The 16,762-nt window shown below is 37.1% G+C and overlaps 2 protein-coding genes across 2 annotated transcripts in view; one reads left to right on the top strand and one right to left on the bottom strand.

Moving 5' to 3' along the window:
- Window positions 1–326: 326 nt before the first annotated feature.
- LOC149847251 (uncharacterized protein At2g38710-like) overlaps window positions 327–16,762 on the bottom strand; it is a 60,333-nt gene continuing 43,897 nt past the window's right edge. Inside the window, exon 5 of the mRNA XM_089998358.1 lies at window positions 327–505. Coding sequence (XP_089854484.1) covers window positions 441–505 — 65 coding nt within the window. The 3' untranslated portion in view covers window positions 327–440. The remainder of the gene's footprint in view (window positions 506–16,762) is intronic.
- On the top strand, window positions 12,518–14,032 carry LOC149847252 (uncharacterized). The gene has a single exon (XM_089998356.1). The coding sequence runs from the start codon at window positions 12,989–12,991 to the stop codon at window positions 13,757–13,759; it is 771 nt and encodes a 256-aa protein (XP_089854482.1). The 5' UTR covers window positions 12,518–12,988; the 3' UTR covers window positions 13,760–14,032.

Genomic DNA, 16,762 nt, shown 5'->3' with positions numbered 1-16,762 from the left:
TATAGAGAAAACACTTCTAATTCAGTTCTTCAATGAAACTAATCCTTTTATCCTTAAACCCAACTTTGGTTAGATCAACATCTACTAAACACGCGATAATATTTGAAACAACTTTCACAAAATGAACTTTCAAAAAACACCAATCAAATCCAACATTTTTCAATATAAATCAATAATCTAGCAATCAAAAACAAAACCACTGTTAACAATTGTTCAAACACAAGATCAACAATACATAAGTTTCTAGCCAAACTGACGAAGAATGAGTTGGCCAAACAGCAACACGAATCTCAATGCCCCAACGTCTATCATCTCACCCCTCTCCCCTTTCCTCTGACGGCGACAGCTCCAATCCCTCTCCATCTGACGATGCCCCTTTCTTCTTTCCCATCTCTTCTTCTCCCTCCTCTCCCTCTCTTGAAAGGCAGTGACTCCCTACCCTACTTACTCTCTTCCTTTTTGCTCTCTGCTCCGCTCCCTCTCCCACACGGGGTTACCATCAAATCTGCAGCAATGGCTCAGTGTCGGTCTCCTTAGAGGTTTCTCTAAGCAAATTGGTGAATTCTCACAGCTTCTTTGCATCTTTTTTGCTTTTCAACTGAAATTTGATGTTCTGATGAGAGAGATATTAGAGCTTGTATTGGCGCCTGTTAGGGATTTGATTAGAGGAATAACTAGGATGAATTTTGGTGTACATTCGTTGATAGAAATTTTTCCTTAATGCAGGTTCATTTCCATCTATTCCTTAGGCTACAGTATGGACATTTGAATCTCGTGTCAAGCTACCAAACAAAAAAAATTAGATTATGATGCAAATGGGATTTCTTTCCTCACATTAAACAAACATGAGATTTGAATTGCATGAGATTCAAAATCAAAATGATTTTGAATCTCATTAGATTTCAAATCTCATGTGATTTACTTTTACTTTTGAAAAGATGCTTCCAAACTTTTGAAAAATGCCATCAAACGTACCCTTGAAATCTCATGAGATTTTGAAAGTAAATCTCCTTTTAACTTTATTTTCATTTTTCAAAAACACAACGTGTGCATGCGTGAAATTGAAAAAGAAGCATATATAATCACTAATTTTTATTTTCTTAAAGAGGTTTCTAATTTATTGAAAAACAAGATCCAACAAGGAAGGGGAGAATCAAACTCCTCTTTTGTTAGAATTAGAACAGAAATGAGATGATTTATTTCTATGTTCAACCCAAACAATATTTCCATGTCCGTTGAGCACACATGGCTAGCAGGGTGTGTGTGAAGACACTAGAGATGAAGGATGTCGGATCAAATCCCATTGCTTGCAGGATGTACCCCCACTGCATTTTTTTGGTCAGTCTCCGTAAGATGTGGGGCTGCTGGATTACCCAGGGTTCACTTCGTACGCCTGGCCAATTAAGTGACCCATGTCCCTAAGAAGGTTCATCGTCACAAATAAAAAAAAGAAAAGAAAATGTACCTGAATTTCGGGTTTGGGTCGGGTACCCCATACAAACCCTACTCCAACTTGTAATTTTTCTAAAGCTGACATGGAATTTTGGGTTCGAACCCGTATTGTCATTATGGGCCTGAATCAGCCGATATGTATCGTATCGGTAGAAAATCAATACGAAATAGACTATTGTTTAATAAATGTAAAAAATATTTAAAATTAGTTTTTAATATTATTTTAATGGTTTTAACGTGTCACATTCTAATTGACACGAAATATTTTTTAACGATTCACTTGAGAATCAGTATCGGCGCCGATTCACCTGAATCGTTGGCCAAACTATTCAGGGCCGATACCATACTGGCAACATTGGTTCCAACTCCAATCTTATGTAGCAAGCAACCAAAAGAAGCATATCTGTAAATTGAAAAAAAAAAAAAAGGCAAAGGAGGAACACTTTTCCAAATACAAAGGAACACAATTAAAAAAAATGGAAGAATGGAATCCGAAGGGAAAAATAGAAACACAGTCCAAAGGGCTCCACCTTCCTGGCTAGTGGCCACCCTCGTTTGTTACTTTACACGGAATGACTACTGTTCGAAACTCACGGATGGCATCCCTTTCTATAAGGTCAAACATGGGTGTGCTCCCTTGTGGGTATGGAGGAAGACCCTCAGGGTCTTTACCAACCGGAATCCTGCCAATTTGCGTTCGACAACAGGGGACTTTTCCCTTGGCTTAGTCAAATAAATAAATAAATAAATAAATAAATAAATAAATAAAAGATGTCAATAAGTTGGATCATGTAGATTGCATTCAAATGAATCATAGCAGATAAATCAACTAAATACAGATCATGATAAAGTTTAAAATCTGGTTGGGCTCCCCAGTGTGCAGGGAGACCTCAAAGATTTTGCCAATGTATGTTCAGTGACTAGAGGTTTTTCCTTTGGCGTAATAAAAAAAAATAAAAAAGGAATGTCAATGGGTTGGATAATTCAGATTGCATTCAAATGAATCCTGCCAGCTAGTCAAGTAAATCCAGATCATGGTTACAAAAGTTTAAAATGACAAAAACAACAGCAGCCAATTTTTTGGATAATCTAAGGTAAAAAAATACTTCATCACTGACCTCACATTGGCTGGACTTCGGTTGATAAAAACCTTTGAGGTCCTCCCTGTCCACTAGAGAGTACGCCTAGGTTTGACCTTGCGGCAAGAGCCGCCACATGTGGGTTTCAAACTTGTGATATCCCGTCAACTTGGTGACATTCACAAGTTGCCCCTACCACGTGAGCAAAGCCCTTGTAGGCAAGGGCAACAACAACAACAACAACAGTCAACTGTGTGTCATGAGAAATTAAACCATTTTTGTTTATTTTGCATTTTTATCAGTAAAATATCACCCTAAATAAATAACCTATAAAACTAAGAACAAAGATACATAAAAAAGAAAAAATGAAGAATATAAAAAATAAGTTAACACAATTTTTTCTCAAGATATGGCTGACACGAACATAAATATCATGATAAAATCAAAATATCCTCATTAAAATTACAAAATTACGATATGTTGAAAAATCATGATATTTTGGTTGTTTAAAATGGTGTCCTTAACGTCACATCATATTTTCAAGAAATCGTAAATATCTGTCATGTATGATCCAGACAACACCCAGTTCATTTTAGTAATTTTTATCCACACCCAGCTAACATACAAAACCAAAAACCAAAATTAGATTTACTTCATTCCGTATTAATTGGCCCAATCTAGGCCTTGTAGGTTCGAAATCCTTCAGACCTGAACCCAAAAAATACAGGTCCTAATCGGATCTGGATCTTGACCTTCTTAATAGGTTATTAGCGGCAAAATTTAGCGACAGAATTATTCTGTCACTAGTTAGCGACAGATTAACGAGCGAAACACATCCGTCGCTATAATCAATGAAATTTACGAAAATAGCGACGGAATATATCCCATCGCAAAATTCGTCGCTAATTAGCAGCGGATTTTGCGACGAAATATTTTGTCGTAACGGATGCAACATTTAGCGACGGCGGTTGCAACGGATAATCTTTCGTCACTAACTAGAGACGAAATATATTTCGTCGCCATTTACGTGTTTTGATTTACGGCGGCTTAGCGACGGAATTAATCTGTCGCTAAGCCGTCACAAATTGTTGCATAACCCTAATCCGAGCCCTCTTTTTCTTTTCTTCTTTCGCTGCTTCCGCTCCCGCCAGCCTTCCGTCGTTCGCCGTTCACCGGCCCCACCGTTCGCCGGCCCGACCGTCCACTGTTCGCCGGCCCCACCGTTCGTCGTTCGCCGCCGCCCGGAGACAGGTAATTTCTAAAATACGTTAAGGGGGTCGACCCCCTGTCAAAAAGGCAAGGGGTTAACCCCCTATGTTTCGGCAGGGAGTCGACCCCCTGCCGGAACAGCAGGGGGTCGACCGCCTGCGGTTTTCGGTAGGGGGTCGATCCCTACCGAAACGGAGGAGGTCAACCCCCTACGTTCCGGCAGGGGGTCGACTCCTTGCGGTTTCCGATAGGGGGTCGACTCCCTGCATTCCTGCAGGGGGTCGACCCCCTGCGGTTTCAGTAGGTCATTGGGTAATGTGCTTCTCAAGGCCTATGCAAGATGTTATCATTTGCCTCGGGTTTTTTTTATGGTGACTTCATTTTAAAATAGTGTTTTTTGCAGATTTCTCAATGGAACCTGTTTGTGCTCAGCCACCTATGGTAAGTAAGTGACAAAAACAATGCAAATCGGGTAAATACCTGTGGTGAGTAAGTGATGCAAGCGCATCACATGTTATTTAATTTATTAGATGTAACACTTTATTGTTCACACACTCACTTAGTTGTTGATATCTAGGGTTTCTTTGTTGGATTTCGGAGATCATGTTGAACATGATTTTAATGTATGAATATAGAAGTGTTCTTATTTTTAGAGTACGGATTCCATGCTAGGCATGGTAGTAGTTAGTGGAATATTGAAGTGTGTTTGCTACAGGTACATGTTTGCCATTTGTTTGATATGAATGATTACGATGTATTACAATGTTTGATGTAATTATATTCATGCTTGCATGTAGTTACTTTCAATTTGATTATGGCTTTTATGTGAAATTGTATAATGAAAGCATGCTTCAAATGATTGTATCGTGTCATTAATAGTTTGCACATGAAAATATTAAGTTATCAATGCATGCATCATAATTTTTGTTATTGTATGACATCATATATTGCATGATAAATTTGATATTTTCTTTATCATAGCATTCTGATGGTTCTCTTTTAACTGGTTAGGTTATTATTCGTAGCATCATAAGAAAATGACTGCAAACCGTGAATGTATTATACTTGATGTGAATGATTTGAATTATTTGAATGTATTGTAATACTTGTTGCGAATCATTTGAATGTATTGCAATACTTGATGCGAATGATTTGAATGTATTGTAATACTTAATGCGAATTATTTGAATGTATTGTATGACATTTGTTATTTGTTAGAATATGGTTCGTGGAGGTTACAGTGGTCGTTCATCCAATAGTAGCTAGACCCAACCTTCATCTTCACGGGCTTTTGTTATAGGTATATCATTTAACTAATTGGATGCTTGATTAGTTGAAATGCGCATTCTGAGAATTTCTAACGTATTTTTTTATAGATGATGTTTCGCCTGTACACGACCCACCTACACCAGTTGATCACATAAGTCAGGAGCCAACACAGGATGCAGGGTCTTCTCAGTCTGGCACAAGAAGACTCATTCAAATAGTGTATATCGATAATCGATTGTAAGTATTTCGTTTTCAATTATTATATATCTTATAAATATTTTATATTAATATTTACTGTGTACCAATTCATACACAACACGAGGTTTGAGCCACAAGAAGTACTACGCGAGATTAGGAATTCACTTCTTCAACATCTATCAGGATCAGTCGCTCAATGAAAAGAGTATCCAAAAGAGGTGATAGATAGATTGTGGTCCTCATTCACGGTATACAGTTGTTTCTCATGGTTAATGTGTTTCATATTTAATTTTTTTTTAGTCATGTCTAATAACTTTCTGAAAATATTTGTAGGCTTCGAATTGCTTCACAACTACGGTGGAAGAAAATGATGCAAGGAAGGTGTGGCAGAAGGTGGTTGCCAATCGATTTGCAGACATGCTGCATAATATGAAGACTGCAGCAAAAAAAGCATATGGCGGATTAGATGATCCACTACAGTGGAAGGGTCATGGCCCTATTACTATCAGGAGACATTATTGGGATGGAATGTACGATAAGTGGGTGGAGGATGCATTTCGAAATCGCTCTGCAAAGGCTGTACAAAATCGAGTAAAAATGTTTGAAGCCCATCTGCACATAGGTGGATCTAAGACATTTGTGAGCCACCTGCAGAAAATGGTAACTCATTAATATATAATATTAATTTTATAAGTATTGTTGCAAACTTGTTAACTAAATCTTTTATCATTTAACTTCGCATGAAGCAGAAAAAGGAGGCATTGTACCATATAAGGAAGTGTTTGTTGAAACACATAAACGAAAGACCACGGGAGACTTCGTATCAGAGAAGGTGAGAACGACAACGGTATGTATTTATTCTATTAATAATCATTGAAATATGAAAGTTATCATAATATTATCATTAATTATTAATGCATACTTTAAACATTATTTTGTAGGAGACATATGAGCAGCAGATGGTAGAGCGATATGGCGATGACACTATTCAACATTCATCATTTGATCCTGCAGCATGGGTGACTGCAGCAGGTGAACCCAAAAAGGGTCGTGTGTTCGGGTTTGGGAGTAATATGAGCACTTCACATGTTATTGCTTCTTCCAGTTACGGCTCACAGACCTCTTCCGTCGACATAAGCTCCAAGCAGTAGCCTATTCTTTCTAGTGATGATGTACGCCAGATCGTTAAGGACACAATGCGTGATTACTTTCATGAAACTGTCGTCGACGTTCTTCGAGCTGAGTTCAACAGTTTTTTGCTGAATAGGGGAACTTTGATTGCAGGTCCCTCTCAGGTATGAAAGTTTCATGCAATATATTGCATGTCGTTAGATTTCATGTAACTTTGATTGCCTTAACATATTCAGTTTTTTGACTGCCTTAGAACACATATGAGCATGCTATAATCACATATTCAGTTTTTTGACTGTCGTATAACACATATGAGCATGCTAGAATCACATATACAGCTTTTTAACTGCCTTAGAGCACATACGAGCATGGTAGAATCACATGTGAGCATGCTATAATCACATATTCAGTTTTTTGACTGTCTTAAAACACATATGAGCATGATCGAATCACATATATAACTTTTTGCCTGCCTTAGAACACATATGAGCATAGTAGAATCACATATAGAGTTTTTTGCCTACCTTAGAGCACATATGAGCATGCTATAATCACATATAAAGTTTTTTGCCTGCCTTAGAGCACATATGAGCATGATAGAATCATATATAAAGTTTTTTTTACTGCCTTAGAACACATATGAGCATGCTATAATCACATATTCAGCTTTTTAACTGCCTTAGAACACATATGATCATGCTATAATCACATATTCAGTTTTTTGACTGCCTTAAAACACATGAGCATGCTAGAATCACATATAGAGTTTTTTTACTGCCTTAGAACACAAATCATTCATGATAGAATCACATATAAAGTTTTTTGCTTTGCCTGCCTTAGAGCACATATGAGCATGGTAGAATCACATATAGAGTTTTTTTTTACTGCCTTAGAACACATATGAGCACGCTATAATCACATATTCAATTTTTTGACTACCTTAGAACACATATGAGCATGATCGAATCACATATATAGGCTTTTTGCATGCCTTAGAGCACATATGAGCATGGTAAAATCACATGTAGAGTTTTTCTGGTTGCTTTAGAGCACATATGAGCATGATATAATCACATATAGAGTTTTTTTATTGCCTTAGAACACATATCATTCATGATAGAATCACATATAGAGTTTTTTTCCTGCCTTAGAGCACATATGAGCATGATAGAATCACATATAGAGTTTTTTTACTGCCTTAGAACACATATGAGCACATGATAGAATCACATATAGTGTATAATTTATTTTAATATATTTTGTTTATCAATACTGATTGTTCTTTTCTTGTGTAGGTTGCTAGCGATAATCAGCGTAGCGGAGCTGAATGGACAGATCAAGGCAATGAACAAGAAGACGCACAAAATCTTGGCGATGATTAGATTAATGTGTTGAATTTGTTCTATTTTTTTTTTGTTTCAAAAATGTAATTGTTGAATTGTAAATAATTAAACTTGTTAATTTTAAAGTGGAACGATTAATTGTTTTAGATTCCTTTTATATGAAATTTTATGTGTACTTTGTTTTTTATTTACAGGAAATATAAATTGTAGCGTTCTCGATATTTAATTTTCAAATATTTTTTTTCTTGTTTGCGACGGATATATCTGTCGCTATACATATAATTTAGCGACGGTTGTAAATCCGTCGCTAAGCCGAGGTTGTCGTTTAGTACCAGCGGATTTGCGACAGAATTCGTTGTTCGTTATTCTGTCGCAATTAGCGACGGATTTATTCTGTCGCCAGTTAGCGTTGAAAAAAATGTGACGTAAGCTATCCGTCGCTAATCCTTCGCTAAGCCGGTTAGCGATGGATTAGCGACGGAATGAGGTCGTCGCTAATCCACTGCTTTGTTGTAGTGATATCCAACTTGTACACACGTGGAGAAAAACCCAATCTAGACCTTGTGGGTGACCCATATCCATATCCATATCCATCCCATATACTCATTCCATATTAGCCCAATCTAGACCTTGTCATGTGTTTGCATCATGGGACAAACACCGCACCGACAGGAAACGCAAGCCTTTGTCCCAGACTCGCCAATCGCACCCTTAAGGGTGTGACTAGCACGTCCTATACATACACTTTACACAGGATGCACTTTGTTTTGTCCTTAACGTTGCACGTATCAAATGCCAGACATGCAACACCTAGGTAGGGACAGGTCTATCCCCACTATTTCAATTTTAATTTCATATTGTTATTTAGTTATGATGTTTTATATGATTGTGTCTCTTATTGTCTTATTGATTTCTCATGTTTTTGTTTTTTCTTCAGAAATGTGGCGGGTCAGGCTTGGAAATGTTCTAAATTTAAGAGTTTTTGCTATGTGCATTCTTAAGCAAATATATAGTGCAAGTGGATGAAAAAAAAATGAGCAAATTTATACAAAAAAAAAAGATTGAAGCATAAAAGAGTCACCTCATTTACGTTTGCTACAACTTACGATTGAGGCAAAGGTATGCAAAATTATAAAGATTATTTGTCATTTTCATGTATTTATTTAAAGTTTTTTTATATCATTCAAAACCTAACTAATTTTATTTTTTTTATGTCATCTTTTTAGGCAAATCAAAATGTTATCATCAAGGAAGCACAAAGAATAATTTGATCATATATCATTTTGAAACATTTTGATGAATTGAATGCATGAGTTGAAGAAAAAACATGAACTTTTTTTAATTTAGAAAACATTTGGTGGATTAACGTGAAAGAATCACATTAGGTAGATGATGAAAACCCTCTGTATCTTGAAAATGATGTGGATGTCGAAGAAAGAGGAGAATAAGAAAAAGAAGATAATGATAATGAAGATGATTATGATTATTGAGGTTTTATAGAATATGTTTAAAAAAACTTGATTATTTAACATTTTATTATTTATAGACTTTATTATTTTATTTTTGTTTATGTAATATAAAAGTATAAGTCTTGTGGCATGTTCATAATTGCAAGATATTTAATATTTTGCATTTTTCTTGTGAGACATGCATGCAATATTATTGATTCTATATTAGGTGATATTTGATGATGTTTTATGCGGCTCATATAGATATAAATGTTTCATATGTGATTTTATGATTATATTTTGTACAATTCTATATTAGGTGATATGATTTTTTTTATTTTTTAAAATTTTTTCTTAAAAAAAATTGATATTTTATGATTTAATACTATATAGTCTTAATTTTGGTCCGACCGATATGGGCAATGATATGACACTTGCAACCTTGGTCCCAACCACTACCTGGTCAGCCAAGTTTGACGAAAATATAAAAATACAAAAATACAAAATTAGTCATTTAAATAATGACTAAAAAATAAATTTAAATTAAAGTACCTATTCTGCCCCTGAAAGTATATGTTAAGTGCAATTAATCTACAAAATAATTAAACTAAAAACTTGATACCCAATAGGTATACCAAAGATACTTGAATACAAAAAGAAAGAAATACAAAGAGAAACCTACAAGTATACTTAGGTATGTACAACATATTTACAAGATACCACGACATTACATATATCTTAACACATCCATCCTTTTAGAAATTGTCGTGTCCTACCTTTGTACCCTGTCATACCCTATACCTGCATCCATACCTATGTGACATAGGTTTTGTTTTATGAACCCCAAGCCTTATGGTTTTGTAGGTATGCTTTCCATGCACTGGTGGTTCTTGTATTCTTGTGATTAATGATATAGGCATCATATTATGTGACATTACAGGCCTCTCAAGGGAAATATATCTAATGGAAATTTTCTTAACAAGGTTAGAAAATTTTGGGAACTTTTGCCTTCATGTTGAGCAGGTTTATGTGTCACTGTTTGTTCATAATGATAATCCAAATGAAGGAAGAATTAGCTGTTATAATCTATTTTAGTATAAATTGCTGGAGATGTTCTGAGATATCTATTTAGCCTTTGTGTAGATTGGTAAAGCTAAAAATATTTGCAACAATAGCTTAGTTGTGTGCAGTGTTATTAAAAACGCGCCTCAAGGTGCAAAAAACGCACCTCGCCTCAAGGCGAGGGGCTTCATGCCTTGAGGCGCATGGGTAAAGCGCAAAACCTATGAGGCGTGTGCCTCATAGGCCTTGAGGCGCATGCCTCAAGGTGAGGCGAGCCTCAGAATAAGGCATAAACGCCTCAATTGATTTGGTCAAATGAGGGTCAAAACCCTCATTTGACCAAAAACTAGGGCTTAAACAAAGCCCTACTGACTCTTTTATGTTATTCTTTTACTTTTTTTCTCACCCTATTGTTGTTTTTTTTTTCTCACGACCTTCTCTCCCAGCTCACAGCAACCTTTTCTCCCTCACGACAGAGCATTCTCTCTTGTGGTGGAGACCAGAAACAGGTACGGGTTTTCTTTTCTCTCTCGTTCTCCTCTTCTTCTTCTTCTTCTTAGCTCTTCTCTTCTCTCTCACGTGATACAACATTCTCTCTCTCTCACGCGTGAAACTTGAGAAACTTTCTCAACTCGCAGCTTCACATTCATTTGTCCAGTTGAGAAACTTGAAATCACAAACGTGCGATATGAAGAGATACATGTTGTCTGGTATGACTACATGACTCCATGCATATTCTACCAGCCCCTTTGAGTTGAAGTATAAATCTGTTTCTGGGTTCCCCACCTGCATCATGACTCGGGTCAACAACATTAGTTGCTAGCTAGCTAGTTAGTGGTAACAAACCAACTCTTGCACCTACATGTCCTTCTTTATATATGTGCCATTGAACTATGCTTTCTTTTCTCTGTCTATTGATTTAGAATGCATGAAACCAGATGCAAAATGGCACGTTATTTGACTCATTCTAGCAGTACATTATGTGTTTTCTATAGATCCAAACTCAAAGGCCAAAACCAATCCTTGGATCATGTTTATTATGTGCATTCTGTGCTTATTTTTCATATGGTAAAGTTGACTACGACATGATGTGTAGGGTCAAATTTGCATCTTTATCTTTTTACGGTCTTACAACCTATGTCACATGAGTGCGGGTGCGGGTGCGGGGGTGCGGTAAAAACTTAGGTGCGAGGGTGCAGCATTTTTATTGTAATTACATTCTTTTTATTGGGGTTTGAACTTGCAACGTCCCAACACAACGACCGCAACCCCCCAAAAAAAATCTTTCCCCTATGACCCCCCGCCCGCTGACCGTGCAGCGGGACCCACGTCGGGGGGAGCCCCCGAACCCCCTTACTGCTAGGGGAAAATCTTTGAATCTTTGCATTGTAACTATGCTTTTATTTCATAAAATTTGTTTATATTTGAATAGACCTTATGTATTCACATTCATTGAGGCTGGAGTTGCAACTTTAGTGCTTACTACATGTGTAATCTGGTAGGGTTTACTTAGCTTTGCCCATTATATGTTATCATTCACATTGAATCTTTGCCCATTTACTTAGCTTTGCCCATGATCTGTTTTTATTCACATTGAATACATTGTTAGTTTTTTCTATATTCTCCTTTTAGTGGCAAGTAATTCAAATTGGTTCCTAAATAAAAAAAATTAAACTAATAATTTTCTAGTTCTCACTGACTTCATGTGTTTGTGTTTTCACTAGTTTTCAATTTATATATACTGATTCTTATTGAATATGAATCTATTTTTTGTGTTGATATATATTTTGTTATATGTATTTTTGCAGTTGAACAATGGGAAAAGATGTAGGATGGGATTTTTTATTTTTTGTTGTTGCATTAATGTTACTTTTACATGTTAATCTCATATTTTTTCCGTATTTATTTGAGATTTTTTATTTTTTGTTGGTTGTTGCTTCATCAATAAAGCATTTCTTATTGATTTATAATTCTAGATAATTTTTATAGTTTTTTTAAGTTTTAATAAAAAAAAATTTTGAGGCTTACGCTTTGCGCTTCAAGGCTTACGCCTCGCCTCAAATTTTGGTGGAGCGCCTCACTACACCTCAACCCTTTTCACAACACTGGTTGTGTGCAAAAGGAAGAGATTTCCTTGGGACACAAGGGCAGGGAACTAGAGCTATCTTTCATTCTTGAGACTTAATCTTAATAGAGATAACTGCATGGACAAATTGCAATTTTAAATAAAACATAATTCTGCTGTAAGAATATCTCGATATACAGAACAATGTCACCGATATTTTGAAAACATGCTCTGTAGGCTCCCAATCATTCAGACCCTAACCCAAAAAAAAAATGAAAATAAAAAACACAGTCCCTAATCGGGTCTGGATCTGGACCCTCGTGGGCCCAAGATTCAACATATACAACGCGTGAGGAAGAAGCGATAGGGTCAGATTTTCCAACCTCACGTCCCAATAAATCAGGAATGCGAAAACCCCGCCACTCAGAAAAAAGGATATATGTTTGGAAACTTTCGCGAGAAAATGAGGAAAACTTCACGAGATATATCCAACTCTTATTTTCCCTCGCCAGAGGAAAAAGCCTCCTAATTATAGGGAGAGGTTGACACCGCAACGCGTTGCTTTGCACCAACAACCCTCTCTCCACATCCTCCTCTCATGAATTGAATCGGCTCCCTTCTTATTGCCCTTCTTCCCCACACCACCTTTCCTCATCACACACCTCCTCTCATCTTCTCTGCTGAGATTTCAATTGGTTCAATCTTAATTCCGAGCTTTTTCCGTGGGAAAAAATGGCTACCCTCGAAGCCTTACGCCATTACTTTGACAACCCAATTCAAGAAAAGAGCCTTCTCGACGCGTTGAGTGCGCTCAGCCAGATGAAGACCATCACCCCCGTCGATCTCGCCACCTTTACGGAGATCTTCGGTGAGCTCCACTTCAAGGAGGATCCCCATGAAGACACCCATCAACCCGTTCAAGACGCTTCATCCTCTGTTCCTCCCGATTTCCCAATCGTCGATGATGCAAAGAATCCCTCGCCGGATTCCCATTCTCGCCGTCCGGCCGATTCGAAGTCCGGCGGTTGTTTTCTGAAGAATCTGCAGATGTGTACAGAGGGGTTGGGGTCGGAAAGTTGCGGTGATATGGAAGAATCCGTCCAGAACTCTGCGGTTGATTCGTGTAAGCCGTCGGCGGATCAATTGGGCAATGGAAACACTCAGAGGAATTGGAATAGGAGAGCTAAGTATGAGGGATTCCCACCGCCGATTTCGAGCATAGGAAGAAACGGGCAGCCGTGGGTATCGTTCAGATCTTATAGGGAGGGTGGGAGACTTGTTTTGAGAGAAATCAGAATCCCCAACCAAGAGTTTTTACATGCGAGTCGCGAAGATGGTCGGCTGAAACTTCGTTTTGTTCAGAAGGATGATGAGATTGAGACAGAGGAGGAAGAAGAAGAAGAGAGTGGTGATGACCAAGAAGTGGATTCCCCACAAGCAGATGATGCTATTGTTGTTGTTGATGATGATGATGGGAATGAAGTGGAAGAGAAAACGAGTTAGTGTAGTTAAAATCTTCCATTAGAGATGCAGAGTTTTTTACTCAGAAAAATTGGGGTCTCTTTTTTATTTTCAAAACAGAAAAGAATATCAACATGTAGATACGGAATTATGGTTGTGAATATAAGTCACAGAATCTTCTTCTGTCTTCTATGATTGATGGGACTCCAGTTTGATAAGTTCAAAAACAGGGCAGAAAAGACAAAGAATCCTGTCATTATTTTGTAATTTTTTCTTCCCACTTGTTTTCTATATAAGATTATTAGTCTGTAGTAATTGGCATTGTTTTTTCACTGATTGAGTACGTACTAAGATTCTAGTACAAATTTGATCATCCAGCCCTTTACTGAGACTTTTTTATTTTTTTTTATTTTCTCTTACTGTAAGTCAATGCTTGGTTTCGCTTGATTGAGAGAGACACTATAGTTCAAACTTCAAACTAGTGTGGAGCAGAAGCAGCTCAGTTGAGACAAGCTCGGAAACTGCTATTGTAAGATCAAGATATTGTTCCTGCAAAACGCGTAAAAAGGCTAAAAGCAAAAAAGTTGGAAAACAGAACTGCGAATCCCTCAATTTTAAAAGCAGAGGCTGCAAAAGAATGGTCTCTTTTACTTTTTCTGGTTTTTTGGAGCAGAGCCGATCCAGTGATGGGGGCCCGAGTACCCAGGGCCGGATGGCCTCTTTGAGATTGATTTGAGGTCACCGCCTAGTGCCTTAAATGAAAAAAATATATATAAAACTTATATTTCACATGCTGAGAGCCACCAATGAAAAACAAATATATGGAGAAATATGGGCCTCCAATGAAATAAGCTTAAGGCCTCAACTTCTCTTAAGCCTTCTGTAATGATGCTTTACAGGAAAAGTGTGCCATTAGTGATTTTCTGTGTTTTATGTGGCCCGAGTAACCACCATTATGATTAGGGGCTGAGAGGTGCCGTGTTGACTGCCATCTTGTTTTGGTGTCAGTGGTGTAAAACCCCTAAGGTGACTGTCTCCCTGCCTACCAGCCAATGTGCGGTCCATGGAGGGTTTTTCTCATTGAATTGTCAAAAAAAAAAAAAATCTTCCAATGATTTTAGCTTTATGGCCAAGTACAGCCTCTCCCGCAAGGATGTTGATAGACAATCTGCTTCGTACCTCAAAAAAGAAGAAAAAAAAAAAAGGATAAAAGATCTGCCTCTTGACAATTATCAAAAAGTGCGAGCTTAATCGAGAAAGGAAATAGACAACAAGAAAAAACGAATCTATAATATAAAAATAACCACTTACGTGGCATGCATGGACAATCCTAAAAAGAAGCTTTGTGCTTTAAAATCCCAACTGTTGTGGAGGTAATAGCCTGGTCATAACTCATAAGGGTTGATCTTAGTTGTCCCATTGATCCAGTTGTATCCTAAGGGTGCCTTTGTGTGTCACGGAAATGGTGGGTTTTCGCAGAAACGCGCAAAGCTCGAAGTGTTTTCGTGAGCCCCACCATGACCACACAAACATAGGGATCTCTTTCCTCGACGAAAGATAGCTCCAAAATCAAATTCGTATATTTTGGGAGAAAAATCACATATTTAGGAGGACATTATCATATTCTCATGTTTGAGAGAAAATTCACAAATGTGTGAAAGAAATTTCACAAATAAAAGAGAAAATTTGCATATTTGGATATTTGAGAGGAAAGTTTGTATATCTGAAAATTCGCATGTGCAACGAGTGAAAAGGTCCTTTTACAGACAAAAAGCTGCAGTTTTGAACATGGGGTATATTTTCAAAATTGTAAGATTTTTATGAAAATACATCATTTTTGTTTCACAGTACAATCATTTTCCGTAAATTTAATGGCTTGTAAAAACTCACATTTACTTTTCTCTCTAAGGAGTTAGCAAGTAGTGATTCTAGATAACTTGTTCTAATGATTTTGGAGAACTGGGTCGATAATGCCCACAACCCAATTTCGTTTGTAGGGAGGTCCAATTAATCATGTGACTAGGGGTGTCAACGGATCTTATAAGGATTACATGAACCCAGTAGAATAAATTTTTGTTTATCCTTTTTACATTTAAAAATACCTGATGGCAATCCGTCAGGGGTGCCTTTGATGTCATTCATCCATGTGATAAACTGCAACCCAAACACCATATTTGGATAGCTTACTTCTCATATGGGTCCTACAAAAAATTTCAAAGTTGTTCATGTTCTAGATGAACGTCATCTAAAGCACAAAAAAAAAGAACAGCTGAAAAACACTAAAAAACGGTGGTGTTTGGATATGGCATCTAATTAAGGCACCTCTTACGATAATACCGTGAGAGACCCGATACAATCTCATTGAATAATTTTTATTTTATTTTTCGATAATCTAAGAGAATCCCCACCACCCCTCCCCCAATTACTGACTGCACATTGGGTTGGCTTCCAGATGGTAAAAACCTTGAGATCCTTTTATCCACTGGACAGTACGTACACCTTGCTTTGACCTTGTGAAAAGGGATGCCACTAATAGGTTTCAAACTTGTGACGTCTCATCAACTTTGTAACATTCACAATCCCACCAAACCAAATGAGATAGAAGATAGATGTGATGTCAAATAAATATGCAATATCACATCAATTGTTAGAATTAAGGGTGTCATTCACCTATGAAAATGACATGAGGCAGACACCTTTCAAAGATTTCTCTTCTACTAATTCAATGTCACAAAGATAGAACAAGAAACATGCCTTGCCTTTTATATCACAAAGATTTGGATATGGTAAACGAACCGAGCAGCTCGTGACTCGGCTCGGTTAAGCTAGTCACGAACTCATTCATGATGGTAGTTGGCTTGCCGAGCCACGAGCAGCTCGTTTATCTTAAACAAGTCGAGCCCGAACACAATGTATTCAGCTCAGCTCGGCTCAATAGTGCTTGTTTATATAAAATATATATATTTTTATGAATGATATATATATTGTGTAATATATAAAACGAAGAATGCATAAAATATATAAAAAAAAAGGATGAATGAAAAT

Source organism: Nuphar pumila, chromosome 2, assembly GCF_984573655.1.
Source record: "Nuphar pumila chromosome 2, dmNupPumi1.hap1.1, whole genome shotgun sequence".
Classification (NCBI taxonomy): domain Eukaryota; kingdom Viridiplantae; phylum Streptophyta; class Magnoliopsida; order Nymphaeales; family Nymphaeaceae; genus Nuphar; species Nuphar pumila.
The sequence above is the reverse complement of the archived record's forward strand: the minus strand, read 5'-3'. Positions and strand labels throughout refer to the sequence as shown.